This window comes from Anopheles arabiensis, chromosome 3 (assembly GCF_016920715.1).
Source record: "Anopheles arabiensis isolate DONGOLA chromosome 3, AaraD3, whole genome shotgun sequence".
Lineage (NCBI taxonomy): Eukaryota > Metazoa > Arthropoda > Insecta > Diptera > Culicidae > Anopheles > Anopheles arabiensis.
In genome coordinates, this window is record NC_053518.1 from 36152162 (window position 1) to 36174170 (window position 22009).

A 22009-nucleotide genomic window follows, 5' to 3' on the forward strand; every position below is an offset into this window, starting at 1 on the left:
AGTACCGGATAAACTGGATTTCCACTCTTTGGCAAAACGGTTCGAGCGACCCGTGGTGAACGGGTTTGAAAATTGGACTTTGGGTTTGAAAATTGGACTCCATTTTGTGTGTGTGTGTGGGTGTGTCTCCCCCACCCAAAGTATCCATCATCCATTTTCATCCATTTTCATCCTATGCACTCTTTTGCAGTCGGTTGTTTTTTTATGATTCCTTTTGCCGTTGGATCGTTTGGTTTTTTTTTCGGAGTTTTTAAAACACACCGTTACTCCGTACAACATGGGGACGAACCCTCTTTCCGGACGAAAACCGATGAGAAAACGATTTTCACCGCCCTTCACTCTCTCCATGGCTTTCCCCTCCGTTCCACCCTTTAGAACGATTTTCCCATCGGTTCGCGTTAACGACAAACGCGAAATGGTACCGCGATGTTCGATTTATCGTTTTCATCATTTCGGTTTGTTTTAATCCCGTTTCCGGTCGATTCCCGGTTGCGTGTGATTTCTACACTCCCCCTCTCTCCCTTCATTTTTCCTTTCAATTTTCCGCGGCCCCATCTGTCCCCACCGGATGTATGTTTGCGTACGTGTGCATGCTGCGTGTGCGTATTTATCAAATTCACTCGCCACGATTGCGGTGCACCAACTGGCGGTGCAGTTTTCTGATATGTGCGTTTGCTGGCGTACAAAAGAGGCAACAACAAAAAAATAACACATAGAGGGTCGCTTAGAAGAGGACCGTCGAGCTGCAGCACACACACACAGACACGCAGGTTAGATTGCATCGGAAACGGTGAAACTCACCGCCACGCTGTGACCCTCGGTCGCACGAGAATGGTGGCCACTAATTGGATACGCTGATTTTATTTATAGCTTCAAACTCTTGACCCCTTTACTGGGCAATTGTAATCTGGAACTTGTTTTTTTTTATTTTTTTTTTGTGTGTTTTGATGAAAATGGGAAAGATTTTTGTTTTGCGGTGGGAGGTATTTCAACTCATTGGAATAGGAAAAAAGTAAGATTAATGAAGTGTAAGTTGACGTAAGTTGGGCTGTTTGTATTTTTAGGATATGAATTTCATTGTAACAACGATTGATGATTTATTTTTTCACTTGAAGCTGTTTGTTAAATTATGAAAATCTTTTATATTGTAGTTTTAAGACATTGCCATTTGTCAATTGCTCCGCTATCACATTACAGCTATTCAACAAACCAGATGCCTCCTGATTGGAAACTCATAATACAACATGTTGATTAGCTTCAGTAACAAGCGACCGTATTGAGGAGTTTGTTCGTTGCCGGGAACGTTCGCCGCGAAGCTCATTTTCACTCATTTCATAGCCCTCTATGATCAAAAATTAGAAATCCGTCTAGGTTTTGTTCTGCCCAATCTAGTGTTACAACCCTGTCCACTCATGAGCGACAAACGTTCTTCGACGAACGAGCTCCCCGATTCTGAACCTACACTGGTTTTGGAACTCATTCTGAACCCTTTTTGGTTTGGGAATAGGTCACATACTGGTCTTGGAACTGATCCTGAACCCACACCGGTTCTGGAACTGACGCTTATTTCGCTCTTGAAGCTGATCCTGAACCCATCCCAGTCCTTGAACATACTCAGGTCCTACAATACAACTTCGACCCATACTTTATTATTTACAATCCGGCGCTACAACCGCTTTGCGGTCTTGGCCTGCCTCAGGAGTGTCCGAAACCGCTCACGGTCTCGCTCCTTCGTCTGTCAGGTCCTAGGTTTTCCATCCTGAGAGTTTTCGGTCCTGAGAGTTTTCCATCCACCCTCACCTGGCAAGTGTCGTTGGTCATACCCATACAGTTCCAGAAATTAACCCTAACCCCGAAAAATTCCTGGCGCTTTTGCAGAATCGATTACAATCCTAAAACTCATCTCCATCCATCCCAATCTTGGAACTGATCTTAAGTTCATATAGGTCCTTAAATATATCCTGAACCTATCTAAAAAACAAAACTTTTCCAGAGGTATGCAGAATTAATTCCGCTCTTAGAACTCATACAGAATCCATCCTGAGCTAGGAAATGGTCCTGAAGATCTACCGGTCCTGGAGCCGATCTCTAACCTATACCTTCAATGATCCATCTGTCCGTGATCATGAACCCATATCGGTCCTGAAATCAAGCCTGACCCGTTTCTTGGAGCCTAGCTTGAAATTTTCAAGCCAAGCCAAATCCTCCAGTTTCCAACAGTACCACTCACACGAAAAACATCTCAGCCACTACCGTCTGTTACGAACCGTCCTCACCCTACTCTAAACGATTAAAACACCATCACCCGCAAGCTGGCGTACCACCAAAAACCGTTCCAGCTGGCACAAACTCTCCCCAAAATGCGTACCGAATGCTTCCCGCCACTTAAACACTCGTTAACTTAAGAGACCTTCGCCGACTTCCCGCGGATGTGGCGCCCGCGGGAACTCTGTTCGGGGACAGTAGTAATGATAGTAATATAATTCGCAATTTCCTCCCATTCCCATTCTCTCTCTCTCCGTTTGCAGATGTGTTCAGCGTCGAGGGCGTCGAGGGACGGAGCGTTGAGCTGCACTGTCCCATCACGGTACCACTGTCCCAGGTGTACATGGTGCTGTGGTTTAAGGATAATGCCGGCATCCCACTGTACAGGTTTGGTCGCTCGGTCTATGGCAGTACATCATGCAGCGTGATATCATATCGTTCATCTTACACTTCTTTTCTTTTCTCGTGTATTTTTCGGGTAATGGTTGCCGCTGTAATCTCTACGAAATGCGTCATCCCCCTCCCCCTCGAAATGTTTCACTCACACAGTGTCGATGTACGTGACAAAATTTCCCGCCAGCCGGCACACTGGTCAGCACCGGAAGTATTTGGATCACGTGCCAAATTCAATATTGATAAATCACCGGCATCTTTGCTGATCAAGGTAAGTTTCACCAGAGAGGGGAGCGATAGGAGTTGTGCTAACTTTCCTTTGCACCACATTCCATTACAAATTTTAATTACGATTGGGATGGGCCGGGGACCTTTGGGCATGATGGCCGCTGTGGCTTTTATGTGTTTGTGAACTTTATTTTTTTCAATAGTGTGCGTTTTAGGAGGGAAACATGTAGGTATGTTTGCTAAAGCTTCGTGTTAATTACTGCCATGTTATCCATATTGGAAATACAAAAAAGACAAAAAAGATATGATTTGATAAATTATTATCAGATTGGATTTTTTTCTATTCAGTACGACAGTACAAATCAATATCCATTGTCTTTGAAGGAATAATGAGCAAACTAATGTCGTAGTTGTTTTAGCTTCAACTATGATTAATTTTCCCTATAAGCCATGAGAATATTATGTTTATGTATCAGTTTTTGCCATAAACTTGCGTTTGCATTGATTGAAGTATCAGTCAGTTATCGGACATCTAACGAGGGTTGGTTCGACACTGTGGGTAAGTTCGACACCCTGCTGTTTTAGTATTTATTGAACTTTTTGAAGAATAAAAATTTGCACACATTATTTATATTAACTGTTTCGAATATTTAAGTCACATTTCACTGATCAGAAACCTGTCAATTGTCAAAAAACCACAAAATAAACACATGGTGGTTCTGATTGACAGCCGATGTATGTTTTTAATTCTTAAGGACTTAAGGAGTTGTGGCGTTAATTCAACAAAATTATAGTTTCCGTGTTAATAGTATTGTTTTATAAACATTATTGATTAGTTTTGTATCAAAGGGTGTAATATTTATAAATAACTATATAATATAAAATGTCACTAAAACTTGTAACAAGTAACAAGCAAGAACAAAAATTTTATTTCAAATATCATCGGACCCGACTCCATATAGTAGATGCTGCAGAGATAGCATCTGGTTTACTTAATGAATATTTAAAATTCCTTTAAAAAACTATCCTGGCAGACAGTATCTTCCACTAATTTTCTTCTTTTTTCATAAAAACGAAAGGTTTTTAATTTTATTTTTCTCTGCCAACTCGGAAGCCAGAAGTAAACATCGGTCAATGAGCTTTTTTTTCTTCAGTTAAGCCTAAACCAGCCTAAAATAAACCTAATATACGTTAAAAGCCATAACAATATTAATTTTAATAAGCCTAAACCATATATTGTACATTTACATATACATGTTTTGAGTCCGAGTTTGGCAAACGTTCTATGAGAGAATTACCATAATTGTAACTTCCTTGGTTTGTTGACATTGTGAGTTTTACCGCTTCTACGGTATTTTTAATTGCGTGTTTGCTCAGCTTGATCATTACGTTTGTCGTACATAATTAAGGGACATCTGTATAAAATATAGGCACTTTCAAGTTATGATAATTAAAAAAAGTTAACATGCTACAAATAAGCATTACACTAGTACCAAATGGGGTGTCGATTTTACCTTCAGTGGCCAATGAAGGTAAAATCGACACCCCATTTGGTACTAGTGTAATGCTTATTTGTAGCATGTTAACTTTTTTTAATTATCATAACTTGAAAGTGCCTATATTTTATACAGATGTCCCTTAATTATGTACGACAAACGTAATGATCAAGCTGAGCAAACACGCAATTAAAAATACCGTAGAAGCGGTAAAACTCACAATGTCAACAAACCAAGGAAGTTACAATTATGGTAATTCTCTCATAGAACGTTTGCCAAACTCGGACTCAAAACATGTATATGTAAATGTACAATATATGGTTTAGGCTTATTAAAATTAATATTGTTATGGCTTTTAACGTATATTAGGTTTATTTTAGGCTGGTTTAGGCTTAACTGAAGAAAAAAAAGCTCATTGACCGATGTTTACTTCTGGCTTCCGAGTTGGCAGAGAAAAATAAAATTAAAAACCTTTCGTTTTTATGAAAAAAGAAGAAAATTAGTGGAAGATACTGTCTGCCAGGATAGTTTTTTAAAGGAATTTTAAATATTCATTAAGTAAACCAGATGCTATCTCTGCAGCATCTACTATATGGAGTCGGGTCCGATGATATTTGAAATAAAATTTTTGTTCTTGCTTGTTACTTCAATTCTTTCGCATATTTCAATAATGTTTTCTGTTAATTCTTCTTAAAATTGGTATGAAATACTTTGTTGTACTTCAATAAAAACCAACCGGCCATCAGAGTTTGTTATTTTAAAATATTTTAAAATATTTTAATATTTTAAAATAAACCCACAAGGTGTCGATCTTACCCGCACTGCAGTTGTGATGCAACAAAAAAACACACTTTTTTTTATTTCAATCAAAATGTTATCAAAATCAATCCAGAAACCGTAGTTTTTCGTAAGATGGTACATAATGAATCAAAAAAGTTTTTTCGATGTCTACTAGTAAGTTTACATTGACAAAAGTATTGCAATCAGGGGAAAACCTTAAAGTGTCGAAACTACCCCCAGTTCCCCTATAAGGTTTAGGATATAAATTTCTCCAACCATCAGTCCGACAATGTTACAAACAATAAACAATAAACTATATGCTAGCTAGAAAGTGCTCAACAAATGCATTCCTTACAAACAAACTTAACAGCCAACAACAAACCAGTACGTGCAGAAATGCACACAACTGGAAAAAGCATGCGGGTATTTGTAATCGAGACGTTTGCTAATACCAAACAGCAACATTGACCACATCGACCACCCAACGAACTGTCACGGTCATGACGTAAACATTTCAATTAAAAGCCCACAACAAAGCATGAACTTTAAACCCCCACACACTGTACTGTGGGTGACGCAAATAGTAAGGTCCGTAGGATTATCGTTTGCCATTTTTAAACAGTCCACTAGTGGTATGGTTTTTGTCTCGCGCGAACTGCATCCACTTGCTGACATGCAATCCACACCACCCTCTCAAAAACACCACCCTAACGTGACATGCACACTTTTTCAATCAAAAGCGTGTGTCGCGCGGAACAGAATGAGAAGCTTCTAATTTGGTACTTGCAAGCAGCATGCAGCACACGGACACTCACAAACCCGCTCGTTAAGTAAGCACCCCGTTGAGGCTAGGCGGCGAGTCGCTCTGACGTCCACACGCAGACACACACCCAGGTATTAGCTTTAATAGGGTGTACAGTGCCCATTTTCACTCCTCCTCTGAGCTCACATACGCTCCTGTTCGGGGGAAGGGCGGTCAAGAACCATGAATGGAAGGTTAATATAAATATCAACCATAAATGACTCATAAATTCTTGCTGCTCTACCTGTGCCATGCTACTAGCAGCGACCATGAACGTGTGTTTTTAGGGAGGTGAACGTTTACAGCGCCACTTCTGGGCGACGCTTCCGTCCGATCATGGGCCCCACGTGTACATCCAATCGGAACTTCCGCTATAAACACACACACACACACATAAGTCCGGTCGGTCACGCTCGTGTGTGTGTGTGTGCTTGTTCTTTTACAAGACCAATAATTTGCTACAGATTGCTCACACCGTTCACAATTCGATAAGATTGCCGTTTTGCACGGGCAGTGGCGGAATCTCGTAACAATAAAAAAACAGCAGCAGCAGCAACAACACGCTCCCGTGACACGCATACCGGCCAGCCAAGAAGTTGTAAAATTAATGAACAAAATAAAATGGATGAAAAAAAAACAGAAGGCACAACATACACACGCGTCACTAACAACAAACTCGCAACCGCGAGTTGCGCGAGCTGCGTCCGCAAACCGGGTGTAGGCCCCAAAGCCGAATTCATTACGCGGTAAATGTGTATTGAAATTTAATGTCACCCAACCACACCACCACCAGGTGTAGTACGGCTGCAATACAAGTACACACTCACACACACATGCCACCCGTTACCCCCTTTGTGTCCTTGTTTCCTCCTCTTTGCGTCACCCACTGAGCGTCCTTTGACGTATTCATGCATGCGGTGCGCTACGCTTTCATGTACTTATACTATGCTCGAGCAGTGTCGATGAATCGTGCACACGGTCCACGGGGCTGGCTGGCTGGCTGGACATGGGAACAACCCATGCTTGATGAAAGCGAAGGCACCGCAGGGAGTCAGGTGGAAAGTAAAATCAATGTTTAACCAAAGAAAATCGTGTTTGCGGTTGTAGCCCATCTGCCAAGTGTTTGTTTCACAGCTTTTTTTGTTGTTGTTGCTGGAATCCCTCTCGCTCTCTCTCTCTCTCCCGGTTTCTCTTAAAAAAGGGAAAAGTAGCGAAGAGTATGTTGGCACCGGTTTTATTTGTGTTGTGATTTTGCTGTTTCGGGGCTGTACTTTGTTCCTTTTTTCACCCCTGTTTTCCTTTCCCTTGTGGCGGGTTCGTGTTGCTGCGCACTGCAAAATCATTAAGCTTTTCTGTAGCCACCGTAGCCACTCGAAATGCCGGAATGTTGAAATTCACAAAAAAAAGGGAGCAGAGTTTGGTTCGAACACAACAGCGCGAATGTTTGCCTGCGCGTGCGGGTACGTGCGTAATTAGTGCGAGTATTCGATGGTCAAATGATGAGTCGACTTCGTGCGATACTACGATCTTGTGCTGCCGCGGGGGGTTATCAGCGCACTTTCCCGAGGATGGATGTTTTTTTGTTGCTTTGTTTATTCAATGAAAGAAAGGATACAGCAGCGTGCCGGCACGGCACAGGGGGGGGGCTGGGAGGTGGAGGCAAACTTGTAAAGCAGAAGCTTTGGCACTTAATTTAATTAAAAAAATACTAATTGCCGTAATGATCAGTGTGCGCTGTACTTCGGTCGCCGCCGCCGGTGGAAGCTTTCGTGACGGATGCCTAGAACGCGCTAGACTTAATTAGCTGCATTGCAAGGCAATCGTGGCAGCAAATGGTAACATATCGTGCCGTGTAAGCATTGCGAGTAATTTTTACTTTATCGGAATACACATGTTTAGGCGGAAGCAGAGGAGCATTTTCAGCTTCAGTATGTTTTTAGCTTTTCAAAAGCTTTGGCTAGCATTTTTTTGTACTTGACAGGAGGTATATATTTCGACAGTTGTAAGTTTTGTAATCGAAGCAGGCATTTAAGTGATGTTTTCAAAATAACCGATAATTATAAGATACTACATTATTTGGCCCAGTTGCAGGGTTATGTAAGATAGTTTCGAAGGTATTTAATAAATGTAGGGTGCGTGCTAATGATTTTTGAAAAGGCAACGCAAATTGCAGGTGACATTTAGTTCCAAGGGATGCATTAAAAAATACTGATTCAAAATTCATACCGATCCAGGGACTAATCCAAAACCCATGTTCATCCTGAAATTTTACAGAAATCGTTCTGGTGCTGGAATTGATGCCAATCCCATATACCGTCTGAACTCACTGGTTAAACTTCGATTCCCTGCCAACTGTTGAATATGTGCTTTTTAGTTGGCATCTTTTTCGTTACAAAAAAATACTGAATTTTCTCTCGACAGGCCATAAGATTTTTAAAATTTTCAAAAGCCAAGTTTTCCATACAAATGCATGCTTTGTAATTGAACTGTTTGCTAACTATCGAGTGGTCAATTAAAAAGTATGCAAACAAAATAGCATTCAATTATTGAATTCTGACTGTGTGTTTTAAAATTAGTCATAAACTTGGCCCTGGAACTAATCATACCCCCTAACGGATCGATCTTTCAAATGATCCTGACATCATACCGGTTGAGAAATTGATTCCGAACCCATACCGCAGTGATCTCCAACCTTTTAGGATCACAGGTATTTACAGGGATTACATTTTGTGGACTTAGTTCAAAGCTTTTTGATCAAAATTATGTTGAAATCTTTTTCTAGATATTCCTGTTGAAATGTTTATCTCGATTATGGGGAAAATGCACTTTGTGTAGTGTTCTCCTTCTTCTATTTGGCGTAACGTCCGGTCATGTTATTGAGTCGTTCGAGTTGACGACTGTACCACGAGACCCATGTGTAGTGTATTAAGCTTTTTTATTTAAAAACAATCTTTCGCAGACCATTTCTTTTCATGCCTCGGACCACAGGTTGGATAACTGCTACAAAAACCATACCGGTCCTGACATTGATCCCGAACTCATACCGGAATTTACACTAAACCCATAACGATTCTGGAACTGATCCTGACACCAAGCAGATCCTGTTACATATAGCTACGGGTACTGGAACTGATCTCAAACCCATACTGCTCGCTTTTATAATTCGGAGCATGAATAGTATCTGAATCGGTCTCAATCGTGGCACAATGCAAAACAGTTTAGTTGTTTTCCTTTTTTTTTTTTTTTGCATCAGAGGGTTCCGTGGTACTATCGTCAACTCGGACGACTTAAAAATATGCCCATCTTGGGTTCAAGCCTCGTGTGGACTGTCGCCCTAAGCAAAGATTGACTATCTGGCTGCATGGTACTTAATAAGTATCGAAAGCCTGTATGACATGTTACCCCTAAAAGAATGTTACTTTTTTGTACAACTGTTTCCGTGACATGTTCATATACAGTTCACGCTCAGTAATCCGTATTTGAATCGAGTGCGGATTATCGAGAAGTGTTGATGTGTTTTTTTAATGTTTTTATCACGGATGTTCAGTTGATTATTATATTACAGTCTAAACACACAGGTTGAACTTCGATTCCCTGCCAACTATTGAATATGTAAAAATCAGTTGGCACGTTTTTCCATACAATTTTTTTTTAATTTTTCTCGGCAAGCCATGAGATTTTTGTGAAATTTTCAATATGCATATGCATCGATTTTTGGATGCATCGGATATTTATCTCTTTAATCACATTTCATTGCTTTCATTAAAAAAAAAATCCCGAAAAATCACACAAAAGCTGTAAACTAAGCAAAAAAACATCCAAGCTACCGCTGGAAAGTAATGCTGATCAGCCTTTACTAGAATTTTCTAATAGAGAAGAGATGAGATGACCTTTGACCGTGCGGCTACACGAGGTGAAATATACAACGAAATGAACTATTTGACAGGTGAAATATCTGACAGATACAGCTAAAGAGTTGGGGGAGATACAATATCCGCTTTCGAAATTCCCTTAAAAAGAATATCTTTTTAAGCGGAACATTCCCTAGTTGCAAGAAATGGTGAAATGTTGACTGAAAATTGACGAAATACTTGATATTAAAGTTATTTTAAGGATTTAATTGCGATTGTGTACACGTTATTTATTTACATTGCACATCAGCTGGTTGCTGTGATACTTTATCCGTCAGATATTTCACCTGTCAAATAGTTCATTACGCTGTATATTTCACCTCATGTAGCCGCGTGGTGATGTGAAAATAAACATAGTTTAAAAGTAACTAAAAGCAAAAGCTCAATAAATAATAAAAAAAAAATCAAATGTTTTGCCTTTTTTCCTATTCTAATGATTACAAAGCATGTTGTGGAGTCTCACATTGGTCATTTGGCATTCTAAGTCACTTGATTATTTATCAACCAACTTAACCATTCACTATAGAGTATTTGGTTCAGAAAAGCCAATGCCTGAACATAGTTTTCTCCTATCAGTATGATGGTGCTATGCTTACTCTACATGTCATTCTTAATTGGTAGTGTTCGATTTCAAAACTGCAAAAAAAGCACATCCTCTTTGATAAAAGGATCTGTAGTTTACCAAACGCTCTGTGTGTAAATACCAAATAATGCAATAGCTCGTGCATGTTCCACGTCGATTAGATCATCGATCAATGTTCGGTAACTCTTCAAAGAAACGTTACACTTTTTCGGATCAGTACCACTCCTAACTCTCCTGCACACAACACATCGACGATACATCCTTTCGCCAAACAAACAGCTGACAGGGAACATGCAGGAAACAATGCATCATTTATTCACGATCTGTTCGGCCTTGCCTCGCCTTGTTTAAGCTAAATGTCTCCAAAGCATAGACATGGGTGCTTCCATTTTTAATGATGCATCTTGGGCCCGATGGATGTTGTTGTCACTTGCGTCAACTTGTGAATTGGTTGCTCGAATGCGGCCACTCACACGGCAAAAATCATTGAAACACATTGACAATAGCACAACAGGACAAACGGATTAAAAACTGAAGCTATCTTTTTTTGTTGTTTGCACAAAAATGTTCTGAACAGAAGCATGTTTTTCTTTAATTGTACATTTTCTCCATTTTCTCGTTCTGATGCAGAATTTAAAACGACACGATCAAGGAGTGTACCGGTGCCGCATCGACTTCCGCACGATACAGACGCAAACGTATCGGTACAACCTGTCCGTCATTGGTAAGTAGTAGTGAGCAGCATTCGAAATTGTTTCTCCTGTGGGAGAAACATGGAAAAGTTACAAACGTCTTTACAAATCGCGTACGTCTGTTTGTGCATCCTGCGTCGCGCACATGGATGGATCGCACGTGATAAACTGCACACACACACACACACTCACACCACTTCACACCACCACCAGCGAAACACATTCCGTCTCTCGGTGCTTTACGCGCCATTCCACTTCGACAGCTGCAGGCTTCCCGTTTTGCAGCAGCTACTTGATGTAATTGATGCACTTAAAACAAGACAATCACTTGTCATTGGCTGCTAATGTGCAGCTAATGCACCAGGGGGAAGGGCGTCGACTTGGGAGCATCGCATCTCATTATGATGGGGTTGTGTCACCATCGCCACCGCCGCCAACACTACTTTAGGCCAATTGCCTCTTTGGGTAATTCTAAATGCATTTTCACCCTCCCATACCGACATCCTCGTCACGCAGGCTGCACAGTTCCCTTTCATCTTCCCTAATACACCTGCCCCATTTGGTAGAGTGTAATGCTGTGGAAGCCTTTCAGCGCTACTTAATGCTGCTTCTACTGCTGCTGCTGCTGATAGTGCGATGAAACGAATCGTAAATTCATACCCTTAACTTGCCTATTGACGATATGCAGTCGTGTGTATGCGTATCGTGTCAGTAAATTGGTGCGCCTTCGAGGGTTTCGTAATTGGCGGGCGATGGGATGGTTTGAATTTAATGAAATGGTAGTCTCTGCGTTTTGGAACTCACACAAAAGCATCGCTATTGGTGGCCGATTTAGTAAACGCGCACCTGAACTGCCATTCGGTGCAATTACTAATTAAGATTTTGAATAGTGACTGTAGTGACTGTTTGGCGTGTGTCTGATCTGGATGAATAACGGTCAAGTAATTAAATCAGAATAAAATCACGTTCAAGGTTCGTTCAAGGTTTTGCGCCCGAAAGTAGGCAATATACTAGAATACTTAGTTTACAATGTCTGTTGACTAAGCTATCTAGATATTTGTTTGATTTATTTATTTTTAATTGGTTTGTATAGGTCTTTTGATAGGATTCGTAAATGTTTATTTTATTTCACCACCAATTGACATTTTCTAATAAACCTTAACGAGCGAATGTTTAACAAAAGGTACAACAATCTAAATAATTGCGCCATCGGTGTCAAACTAAGATATGCACTTATTTTTTCGGTTCACTTAACGATTTCTTCAAATATTACAATTTTGATTTACTTTCATCCATCACATCACATCCTTACCGTGTCCAACTTTATTAAAAGAAAATGAGCTTCAGCATCGGGAATTATGCCACAAAAAAAAGCCGGCAAAACCCTCCGAATGCGGGCTCGGGCGCCTAATGAGCCGGACGAACGGACACTGGTCCGAAGGGGGAGAGAGAGAGACGCTCTGCACTGCCACTGGCACATATTAAGACACTACTTACACCCGGCACTACTAAGCCCCTCATTATCTATTTACAGTGCTGCCCGAGCAACCGGTGGTTCTGGATCGGTGGGGACGCCACCTGAACGGCACCAAGCTCGGACCGAAGGAGGAAGGCGATGACGTCGTTATCACCTGCCGTGTTTCTGGTGGTAAGTTTGTCTACATCCACACACACACACACACACACACACACACACACACACACACACATCGTTTGAAAGTCGGAACAAGGTTCTATCGCCCTGGCTTGTCATTAGCTGTCAAACCCCACGGTCCCGGCTACCGTTGAAAGCGGCTTTCGGTGGGTGGCTTTTCGGATCGGACAGCGTGGGTCGCCGTTGCGACGTTTTCAGGCGACGGCTTTCCAGGCGTCCTTTAAATCCATTAACACCACCACCGTCGCCACCGTCGCGTGTTAGCTTCATCGCGTCCGTCCCTTTTTGCCACTTTCCACACCCACGTTAAGCAAATATTCGCTCCCTCTTCCCACTAAGCTCCTCCCCGGCCAGTTTTTGCATCAGTCAAACCTCAATCAAGCGACTCCACAATGGCGACCAACGCTTAAAGTACACCCTTTCAGCAAGTCTTCCTCTCGCTCGGTACGAAATCCTCCGAACCAGCATTCCACCTGGGTCACATCACCACCTCACGTCACCTTGTCATAATGGTCGCCGAACGAAGACACCCAGCACGGACCCGGACAGCAGTGAAGCAAACATAATGGTTGCATCTCGGGGCCTTGCAGCATCCCGACCGAGCTGCAGCTCGTTCCGGTTTCCATTGCCAACATCCACCGCCCCGGAAGTTAGCTAAAACTGTACTCTCCAGTTCCATCCACTTAGGAATGGAAACGTTTTCTTTCTTTTTACACGTGCCTCTCGCTCTCGTCCGCGTCTCGTTGCGCTGCGTTTCGTCAATCAACCGGAAGCTCGCTTGGCACTTCAAGCGTCCCACGGACTCATCAAGCTAGATGTGACCGGAGCGAACACTGTAGGGAAGGAAAAGCTAATAATCATCACAAGACTACATCAAACATACTCTCGCGCTGCGGAACAAACTGTGCATCGTCCATCGGTGGCTGCCATCTTCCCAGCCGCCACCGCCGACCGGAAACACCGGAAACCGCCCCAGTGCGACAACATGCGTCAATGTTTCTGAAAGCCTTCCCGTACCAACTTTGTCACTGCTTGCCAAGGGGAGAGGATGCGTTTCGGGCGGCAATGCAATTCCGTTTCAAACGCACATCGAAAGGCCCGTTATCCCGATGACGATTTGATGTCCCGCAGTGACATCAACCACCACTAAGCCACCCGTTGGCCCGTTGGAAGTTAAATAAAAATGGGGACAAAAAACATACACAAAAGTGGCTCCTCTTCACTGCGACTGGAATATGACGAGCAGGGGGAGGGGGAGGGAGTAGAAATGATAGTTAATTTAAAAAGTTCGCGGATATTGGATAAGTTTCGGTGCCGGTTTTGCGGTTGCTGCGGGTGCGCTTTCGACTGCACTTCCGGCGCGTAAAGGCTTCGCGGTGGCGGCGGATGTAAGTTCGATTTGTGTAACTCTTCGCGTGTAGAGGGCGGAGAGAGAGAGGGGGGAGGGGCTGAACGAAATATTTGTGACAGATACTACCATCACCTACCTCACCACCGACACCCGGCGCCTCACCAGGGCATCCGGTTGCGGATTTGCTCGCTCTCTGCCCAAAAACCCTTTTCACTTCACGTGCCCAGGTGCCGGGGCAATGATTGACGGACAGCAAGCGGATGGAGAAAGTTCTGGTTCACATTTCGCACGCTCCGGACGGGTTCGAAACGGGTGGGGGTTGTGATGAATTTTTAATAAATTCACTGCCGGATGTAGCGGTACATAATTAATTTCAATACAGCTTATCGGCATCAAGGGGTTTTTTTCCTTCTTCTAAAAGACAGAGAGAGAGAGAGAGGGAGAGAGAGAAAGAGCAGAAGAGGAATCGCAGACTGAAGAGTTTTTGTGAGACAGATCGTTGGTAGCAGACGTGTTTTCCAAACGCGATGTGTGAACCTTTCAGTTCTCCGAGGAAATGTTCGATGTACTTGCGAGTGGTGTGGAAATTAAGAGTGATGTATCGGAATTCCTTCCAGCTTTTTGTAATTGGACTGATGAAGTATGGTATTTGAAATGGTATTTTACATCTCTATTCGACATCGCGTTTGTGGTACAATCGTCAAGCCGTGCACCCTGAAAGTATACTCGCAATGAGTTCGAATCCCCGAGAAACTAATCCTGCTTTATCGTACTGTTAGGCTCAATCTGTGTTAACACTATAACTGCCATCAATTTTGACTGGTAATGGTTAAGTTCAACGAACTTTTAATCATTCGTAGTAGTATTATATGAGAAAACTATGCTATTTTTAATCTCTATTACCAATTTCAAATAATGGGGCCCTTTCTGTTTTAAATTCGCAGGCTGAAATTTCAGCCTGTCAGCTATTTGCATTGTATAGCAGTTTTCGAGCAGCTATCTAAGTTGGTATAATATACAGGTGGGCTTATCCCATGGTGTACGAAGGAGGTAATTAGAAGGCTGATTTTTATCGCTTCTGTTTCTAAATGAAGATTTCACAAGAGTTTTGTGTATTCGTTCTGTCAAAAAGTGATGTTTGGTTTGGTTATAAAAACATGGAAGTGATTTGGTTATAAAAACATGCTATGAGACCACGTGGACTACACACATTTTGATTCTGGATTCCATCACCTGATCTATTTAATTCATCTTGGTATAAATGTAAACATCACTTTGTTTTGCCATTTTTTCGAGCAGGTACTTGAATCTAATTCTAGCTTTGAGGCTAGAATAATCTAGACTGAAAATTGCAGGCTAGTTTTGTGTGTGGTTTTGTATGGAGTCTTCTTCTATTTGGCGTAACGTCCTACGCGGACATGCCGGCCTATACAGGCTTTCGAGACTTAATTCATTACCACGTAGCCGGACAGTCAATCCTTGCTACGGGGGAACGGTCCATTCTGGGCTTGAACCCATGAACCCATGACGGGCATGTTATTGAGCCGTTCGAGTTAACGACTGTACCACGGATCGCCCCAGGATCATGTGTTTACATGATTTCAGCCTCCAATTGTCAAACTCCATACAAAAAACTGACCAGAATCGTGAAGGGCCCAGAATAATGGAGTTCATTGAAACGTTTTTCTAAGCAGCTACTAGCATTGCGGGACAAAAACGCTTGAAACGCTCCACAGTTTTAGCGCCAAACTTTAAGCGTTACCTGTCAAACATTTCGCTTGTCTATTAAATGCAATTTTGCTGTGAATTTCGCTGCATCAACCCTCCAGTCCACCCAGTCTGTCTGCCTTTCATAACACTCAAATACTTGTTAGTCGTTGCGTCTCCATCGTATTAAATTCAACGATAGCGGACTTTTGCTGTTCCTGGTACGAAACAAAACCACTCAACACACTGCTGAACATGACAGCCGACGGAATAATTAGCGAACTCGTTGAATACAAGGCTGCAAATATTGCGAACCGGGTAGAGCAACGAACACCAAAAAAAGTGTACTCCGGTCCATAAAGTGTCTGCTGTAAAGGGGTTCATTACCAAGATGCGGATAGTGCTTGCCGTTGCACACAAGAAGAAAAAACTCACACACATTTACACTCATCTTACATTTCTGAGGCTCGTTTGTTTGCACCTCACTGCGGGGTCTCTAGTTTTTTAATTCCATATTCCACCAACATTGTGTGTTGCCTCGTTTGCCCAACCGACACCGGAAAACATCTATTTTCCAGCCCGTTCTCACCTACTAGCACGCACTGACACACTCACACACCAATTTATAACATCTACTTGCTTTCTCTTCATCGTTTCTGCAAACACACTCGTACACACACACACACACACACACAGGACGGCCACAGCCCGAGGTGCGGTGGCTTATCAACGGCGTAATCGTGGACGACCAGTACGAGCAAAACTCCGGTGATGTCATCGAGAACCGGCTGCTCTGGCCGACTATACAGCGGAGCGATCTGAATGCCATCTTCACTTGCCAGACGATGAACACGAAGCTGGTCGAGCCGAAGGAGACGAGCTACGTGCTGGACATGCACCGTAAGTATTCGCCGCTGCGGAACGGGTGATATTTATTGTAAAAATATTTGCACACCCCTCACACGGGAAGCCATCTCCGGGCTGTTTGCCGGAATTTGAAGCCTTTTGCATAAATGTTGGCTGTGCGCAAAGGAAGGTAGCGCAATGAGCGCTGCCTGTACACGCTGGGCGTGGGAAACATGGCCATCCGTTTCGAGGGATATAAAATTTCATCTCAAAGCCCCTCCAAAGCAGGAATGCATCGTGTCTCCTCTTCCGTGTTAGTGCTGGCATTTACTTACCTACCGGGCTTACCTTTCTCTCTTCCTCTCAACACACACACACACACACACACACGGGCACGCAGTGAAGCCCCTGACGATAAAGGTGATCAATCCACCGGCCACGCTCGTGGCGGACAAGCGGTACGAAATCGTCTGCCAGAGTACGGGCTCGCGCCCGAACGCCATCATCACCTGGTACAAGGGCAAGCGGCAGATGCGGCGCACCCGGGACGAGACGGTCGACCACAACACCACCACGTCCACCCTAAGCTTCGCGCCGACGACCGAGGATGACGGCAAAACGCTCACCTGCCGGGCAGAAAACCCGAACGTGAACGGGCTGTTCCTCGAGACGGACTGGAAGATGAATGTTGTCTGTGAGTATGCCGGGCTCAGGAAGGGATGGGAACAACGGTCCTTACCCTGCTGGCCATGCTAATGGATCACTCACGATTTGCCAGATCCGCCGATGGTTGCGATCCAGCTGGGACCGACGCTGGTCGTCGACGACATCAAGGAAGGTGACGACGTGTACTTCGAGTGTCACGTACGGGCGAATCCCGACTGGAAGCGGCTGCAGTGGTTCCACAACGTAAGTACCATCACATAACTGCTGAACGCGGGGGGGAGGGGGGGGGGAGGCTGGGGGAAATTGGGGTCCTATGGAAAAGGGAGGTTCAGGTGCGCCAGCAAACGTAACCTCTTCTCGATCGATCAATCAGCTGATTGTGTGCCATTAGCATCGCAAGTGGAGGGCCGGATGGGAGGACGATTGCTCCGTCCCACGATGCTCGGAACTTTCGAGCTTTTCAACATGATAAGTAGCACCATTTGGCTAGCATGTGTGTGTGTGTATGTGCGTGAGTGACAGAGAACTTTCCTGCGACCGGAACGCCGGTCGATGAGGGTTATTTATCTAGCGCACTGTTGATCGAATTGATGTGGTTCAAAATTAAGAATTTACTGAAAGCCCCAGCGTCAGTTTTGGATGGTTTGGTAGATAATTGGTAGATGCGGAAGCATTGGATGCTTCTATGTCAACTGTTACTTTGAAGTATAAACACCAGAGACAAGTATTTAATAAAAACTGTCTCTATTTTATGTCTTATAAATGTGTTTCTAGAAAATAATTAATTAATAATATTAGTCTACAAAGTATATTTTTGCAATTAGAACACAGGTGCAACCAAGTGAAGGGTTTGGATAACTACATCTGTTCAATTTTTTTACAATTCCTTTGTTAGTTCCAAGAAATCCTCACCATGACACACACAGTGATCTTCACAGTAAATCGAATTAATTGACAAGCGAACTAATTGACAGGTAGCGCTTCAAGCCTACCAGCTGATGTTCAAAGTCAACAAATGATATATACAAAAGCGTAACATTCAAACATGCTTCAAACAAGCTGTTTCTTGAAGTTAAATAACATTCCACCTTCGGAAAATATAGTCTTTTTTGAGATATAATAGAACGTACTGGTAGTATGCTTCAAAACATTAGCAAATCGTTCTTCAACGGTCAGCGTTATCTGTCAATTATTTCACAAGTCAGTAATTACGCGTGGCTCCGTGTGGCTCCGTGTGGCTAAAGGTATATTACAGGTGGGCTTATGGCTCTGATATTGTCCACCATGATGGATGGGATTTTGTATGAATATTGGCAGGAAGGAAGAAACAGTTGATGAGGACTTTGTACGAAACTTTGTGCAGCCCGGCTGTCAAATTCAGATGTGCCAAAGAACACTATGGACAAACTAACTGGGAGTAATGCATGGACCTTGGTATATTTATGGGTGTAGCTTTGTGTTATTGTGAGGTCTTGGAGCGTTTCTCTTCGTCTGTCAATCTTCATAGAAATTCACGTGCATCATGGCAATGAAAATCCTAACCAGTAGCTATCCTGTAGTCAACCTACTCATATTGGACATCCACTAACCCTAAGACGCCTATTGGGCGCCTGCAGGTATGCAATAAAATGTTGCAGCTTTGGGTTTGACAATTTTTTCTGAGCTAGATGAAGGAATGGATGTGGAATTTTAGGCAAAAAACACATATTTTTGAAGTTCTAGAAGAATCCCCTAAGAAGTGAAAATAGTATGTGATTACCCTATAGCTCCCTCTGTGAAAAAATGTTTAAACTACCTCAACACTAACCAACTGCTAGTCGCACTGGTATAACGCATTTTCTTTCTATTGACCAAACCTAACCCCTCTATCTCGTGTATTACATCGTACAGATCAAATTACATTACACCGCTCGTTTAATCTACTCCCCGTTTCCCCCCCGAACCAGGACGTCCTGCTGCAGTACAACGGGTCCGCGCGCATCATCCAAAGCGGCCAGAGCCTGGTGCTGCAGAAGGTGACGAAACAATCGGCCGGATATTACGCTTGCAGTGCAATCAACGCCGAAGGCGAAACCGTCAGCGACCAGCAGCACCTGCGAGTGAAGCGTAAGTGTGAAAGTTCAAGACATTTTGCTAGCATCCGTTTCCTGCCACCGCCCGGACGCGGTTTTGTTTCGTTGCGGCAGCAGGAGAGTTAGAAATCTTGACCGAATTATAGCCCCGTTCGTCATCAGTTCACCCTTGCATCGTTCACTTCCTTAATATGGTGCCCGGCGTGCTGGGAAAGCTCGGCCGGAAATTGATAGTTGATGGATTTTTCTCAATCACGAACAGACCAGTTTTCTAGGGGCTTTTGCGGGGCAGTGAAGGTCTTCCCCAATTTCCGAACACCGACCAGGGCACAGGGGTACAGCCCTTTAATCGCTACGCATGATGGTCGTTGCTGGCTGACCGATTCCCTTTGGCCCTCCGGTGGCGGAAATTGATAGTTGATAGAAATGAAATTACATTTAATTGCCGGCTTCCCAAACACTTAACTCCCCCTCCCCCCCTCCACCTGACCGGAGCGCCGGAAATTTGCGGTCGACATGGCATGATACCCTTGGGAGGGCTTCGAGGGAGAACGAGAATTTAGCCATATTGGTGCAGATTGTGAGTCAAAAGTGTACGCACAATATACGGCTGCATGATGTTTCCATATGATGCAGTTTGTTTGCGAAGTGATCGGATGGTTCGGATCTATCTGATAGTTACATCTATACAATTCACATCCTGCCCTAGTTATGCGCCTAAAGGTATACACTCTGCACAACAAAACGATTTTCTTTCTTTTTCTTCTTTGGCTCAACAACCGTTGTCGATCAAGGTCTGCCTGAACCACTAGTGGGCTTTGGCTTTCAGTGACTAATTGATTTCCCCCCATAGCAGGATAGTCAATCCTACGTATGGCGGCACGGTCTATTTGGGGATCGAACCCATGACGGGCATGTTGTTAAGTCGTACGAGTTGACGACTGTACTACGAGACCGGCTCAAAACGATTTTATTACGGCCTTAATTGTAACTCAAACAGCTTCATTAGTCAGAAATAATTAGAACTACAAAATCTACAAATTAGAACAGAAAAAGCGTCTCCACACGACCATGATGAATATGTTTAGCCAAGCTCGTTGTTCTCGGAATGATTCAAGGGCTCTGATTAAAGGGGCACTCCTTACAGAGCAAACAAATTGGCAGTTGCCAGGGTAACGGATGTCTGCTCTCGTAACAAGACACCATGAATGTTTCATTTAACCTGCTTTTAATGAAAAAGTAAGTGCCACCAGGCCAACTACCACCTAGCTCCGCGTCAAGACAGTCACAAGTAAGAGTTGCACAAAAATAGCTCCCTGAGCTTTGGCACCCAAAAGCTAATCCGAACTCTGTGTTTTTCCCGGAAAGCTAATAAACTCCTACGTTCGAGCAAAACGCCAGCAAATTGTGAATATCCCCCCCCCCCCCCCAAGGCAAGTATAGTCACCTCAGCCCACACATTTCAATGCCAGAACGGCAAATTTACCGTACTGCTGAATTCAATTGTTAATTTCTTTACAAAAACCCCCATTTTCCAGGAAAAAGGGGATGCGAAAGAATCTACTACCCCAATTTAAACCTGACAGTAAGGTGAAAATATGAACGAAAATCGCTTACCGTTCTGCTTCTTGTTCCCTCGCCGGACATCTTGTTTTCTTGATAAACACTTGGACACACACACACACACAGCTCAAAAGCATACATACACAGACATAGATTTCAAAAACACACACACACACACACACGCACCAAAGAAACCGTTGCTCTAATGAGCCACAGCAAGTTCTACGAAAACCGGTACCGGGCACAAAAACATTCCGCCCAGCTCCGGTGCTGGCGGTACGGATAACTAATTCATACGCCTGCCAAACCCTCCCAGCCACCCATCACCCAACCCCCCCACCCCTCCTCACCAGCTCTCCAACGATAAGCGGTTCGCGGTTCTTCCTCTCAAAAGCAAAGACACCATCTCGTGTTTGGAAATATGATTATACCATACGGTTTGGCGAACCATTTGTACCACTGTGTGTGTGTCCGTGTGTGTCTGTGTTGACTGTTTACCACGTCGGTTACGGTTCGAGGCGCACTAACACCATGCCACGAACCAATGCCACACCAAGCCCAATTACAACGGTTTGAAAAACGGGCAAACATATAATTTGCGCTGCGGATTTATAATGAAACTAATTATGCATTTGTACGTATGTGTACGAGTGTGTGTGTGTGTGTGTGTGTGTGTGTGTGTGTGTGTGTGTGTGTGTGTGTGTGTGTGTGTGTGTGTGTGTGTGTGTGTGTGTGTGTGTGAAAGCAGGAAGTGCAGTAAAGGACGCGTTGTTTGCGGAGTGGCAACTGGCGCAAGGAGGGGAAGTGCGCAGCAATGATTGTACTGCCGGATGACCTACGGCTGCCGTATGGCGTCGAGATGGTTTACGGAAAACAAACACCTCAGCGCAGCCCATTTTCCGTTCATTATTCTGCCGCACAGGGCTTGAATGGCTGGCAGAGGACGGTTTGGCCACACTTACAGGCCCTTCTACCACCTTCATCCCACCCCATTGAACCG

The 22009-nt window shown here is 43.6% G+C and overlaps 1 protein-coding gene across 2 annotated transcripts in view; it reads left to right on the forward strand.

Moving 5' to 3' along the window:
* Window positions 1–22009, forward strand: part of LOC120901926 (nephrin-like) — a 95276-nt gene that overhangs the window by 51895 nt on the left and 21372 nt on the right. For both annotated transcript variants that reach the window (XM_040310290.1, XM_040310291.1), the window contains 8 exons: window positions 2529–2652; window positions 2815–2929; window positions 11089–11182; window positions 12685–12798; window positions 16559–16762; window positions 17109–17402; window positions 17487–17617; window positions 19321–19480. In XM_040310290.1, the coding sequence (XP_040166224.1) occupies window positions 2529–2652; window positions 2815–2929; window positions 11089–11182; window positions 12685–12798; window positions 16559–16762; window positions 17109–17402; window positions 17487–17617; window positions 19321–19480 (1236 nt within the window). The remainder of the gene's footprint in view (window positions 1–2528; window positions 2653–2814; window positions 2930–11088; window positions 11183–12684; window positions 12799–16558; window positions 16763–17108; window positions 17403–17486; window positions 17618–19320; window positions 19481–22009) is intronic.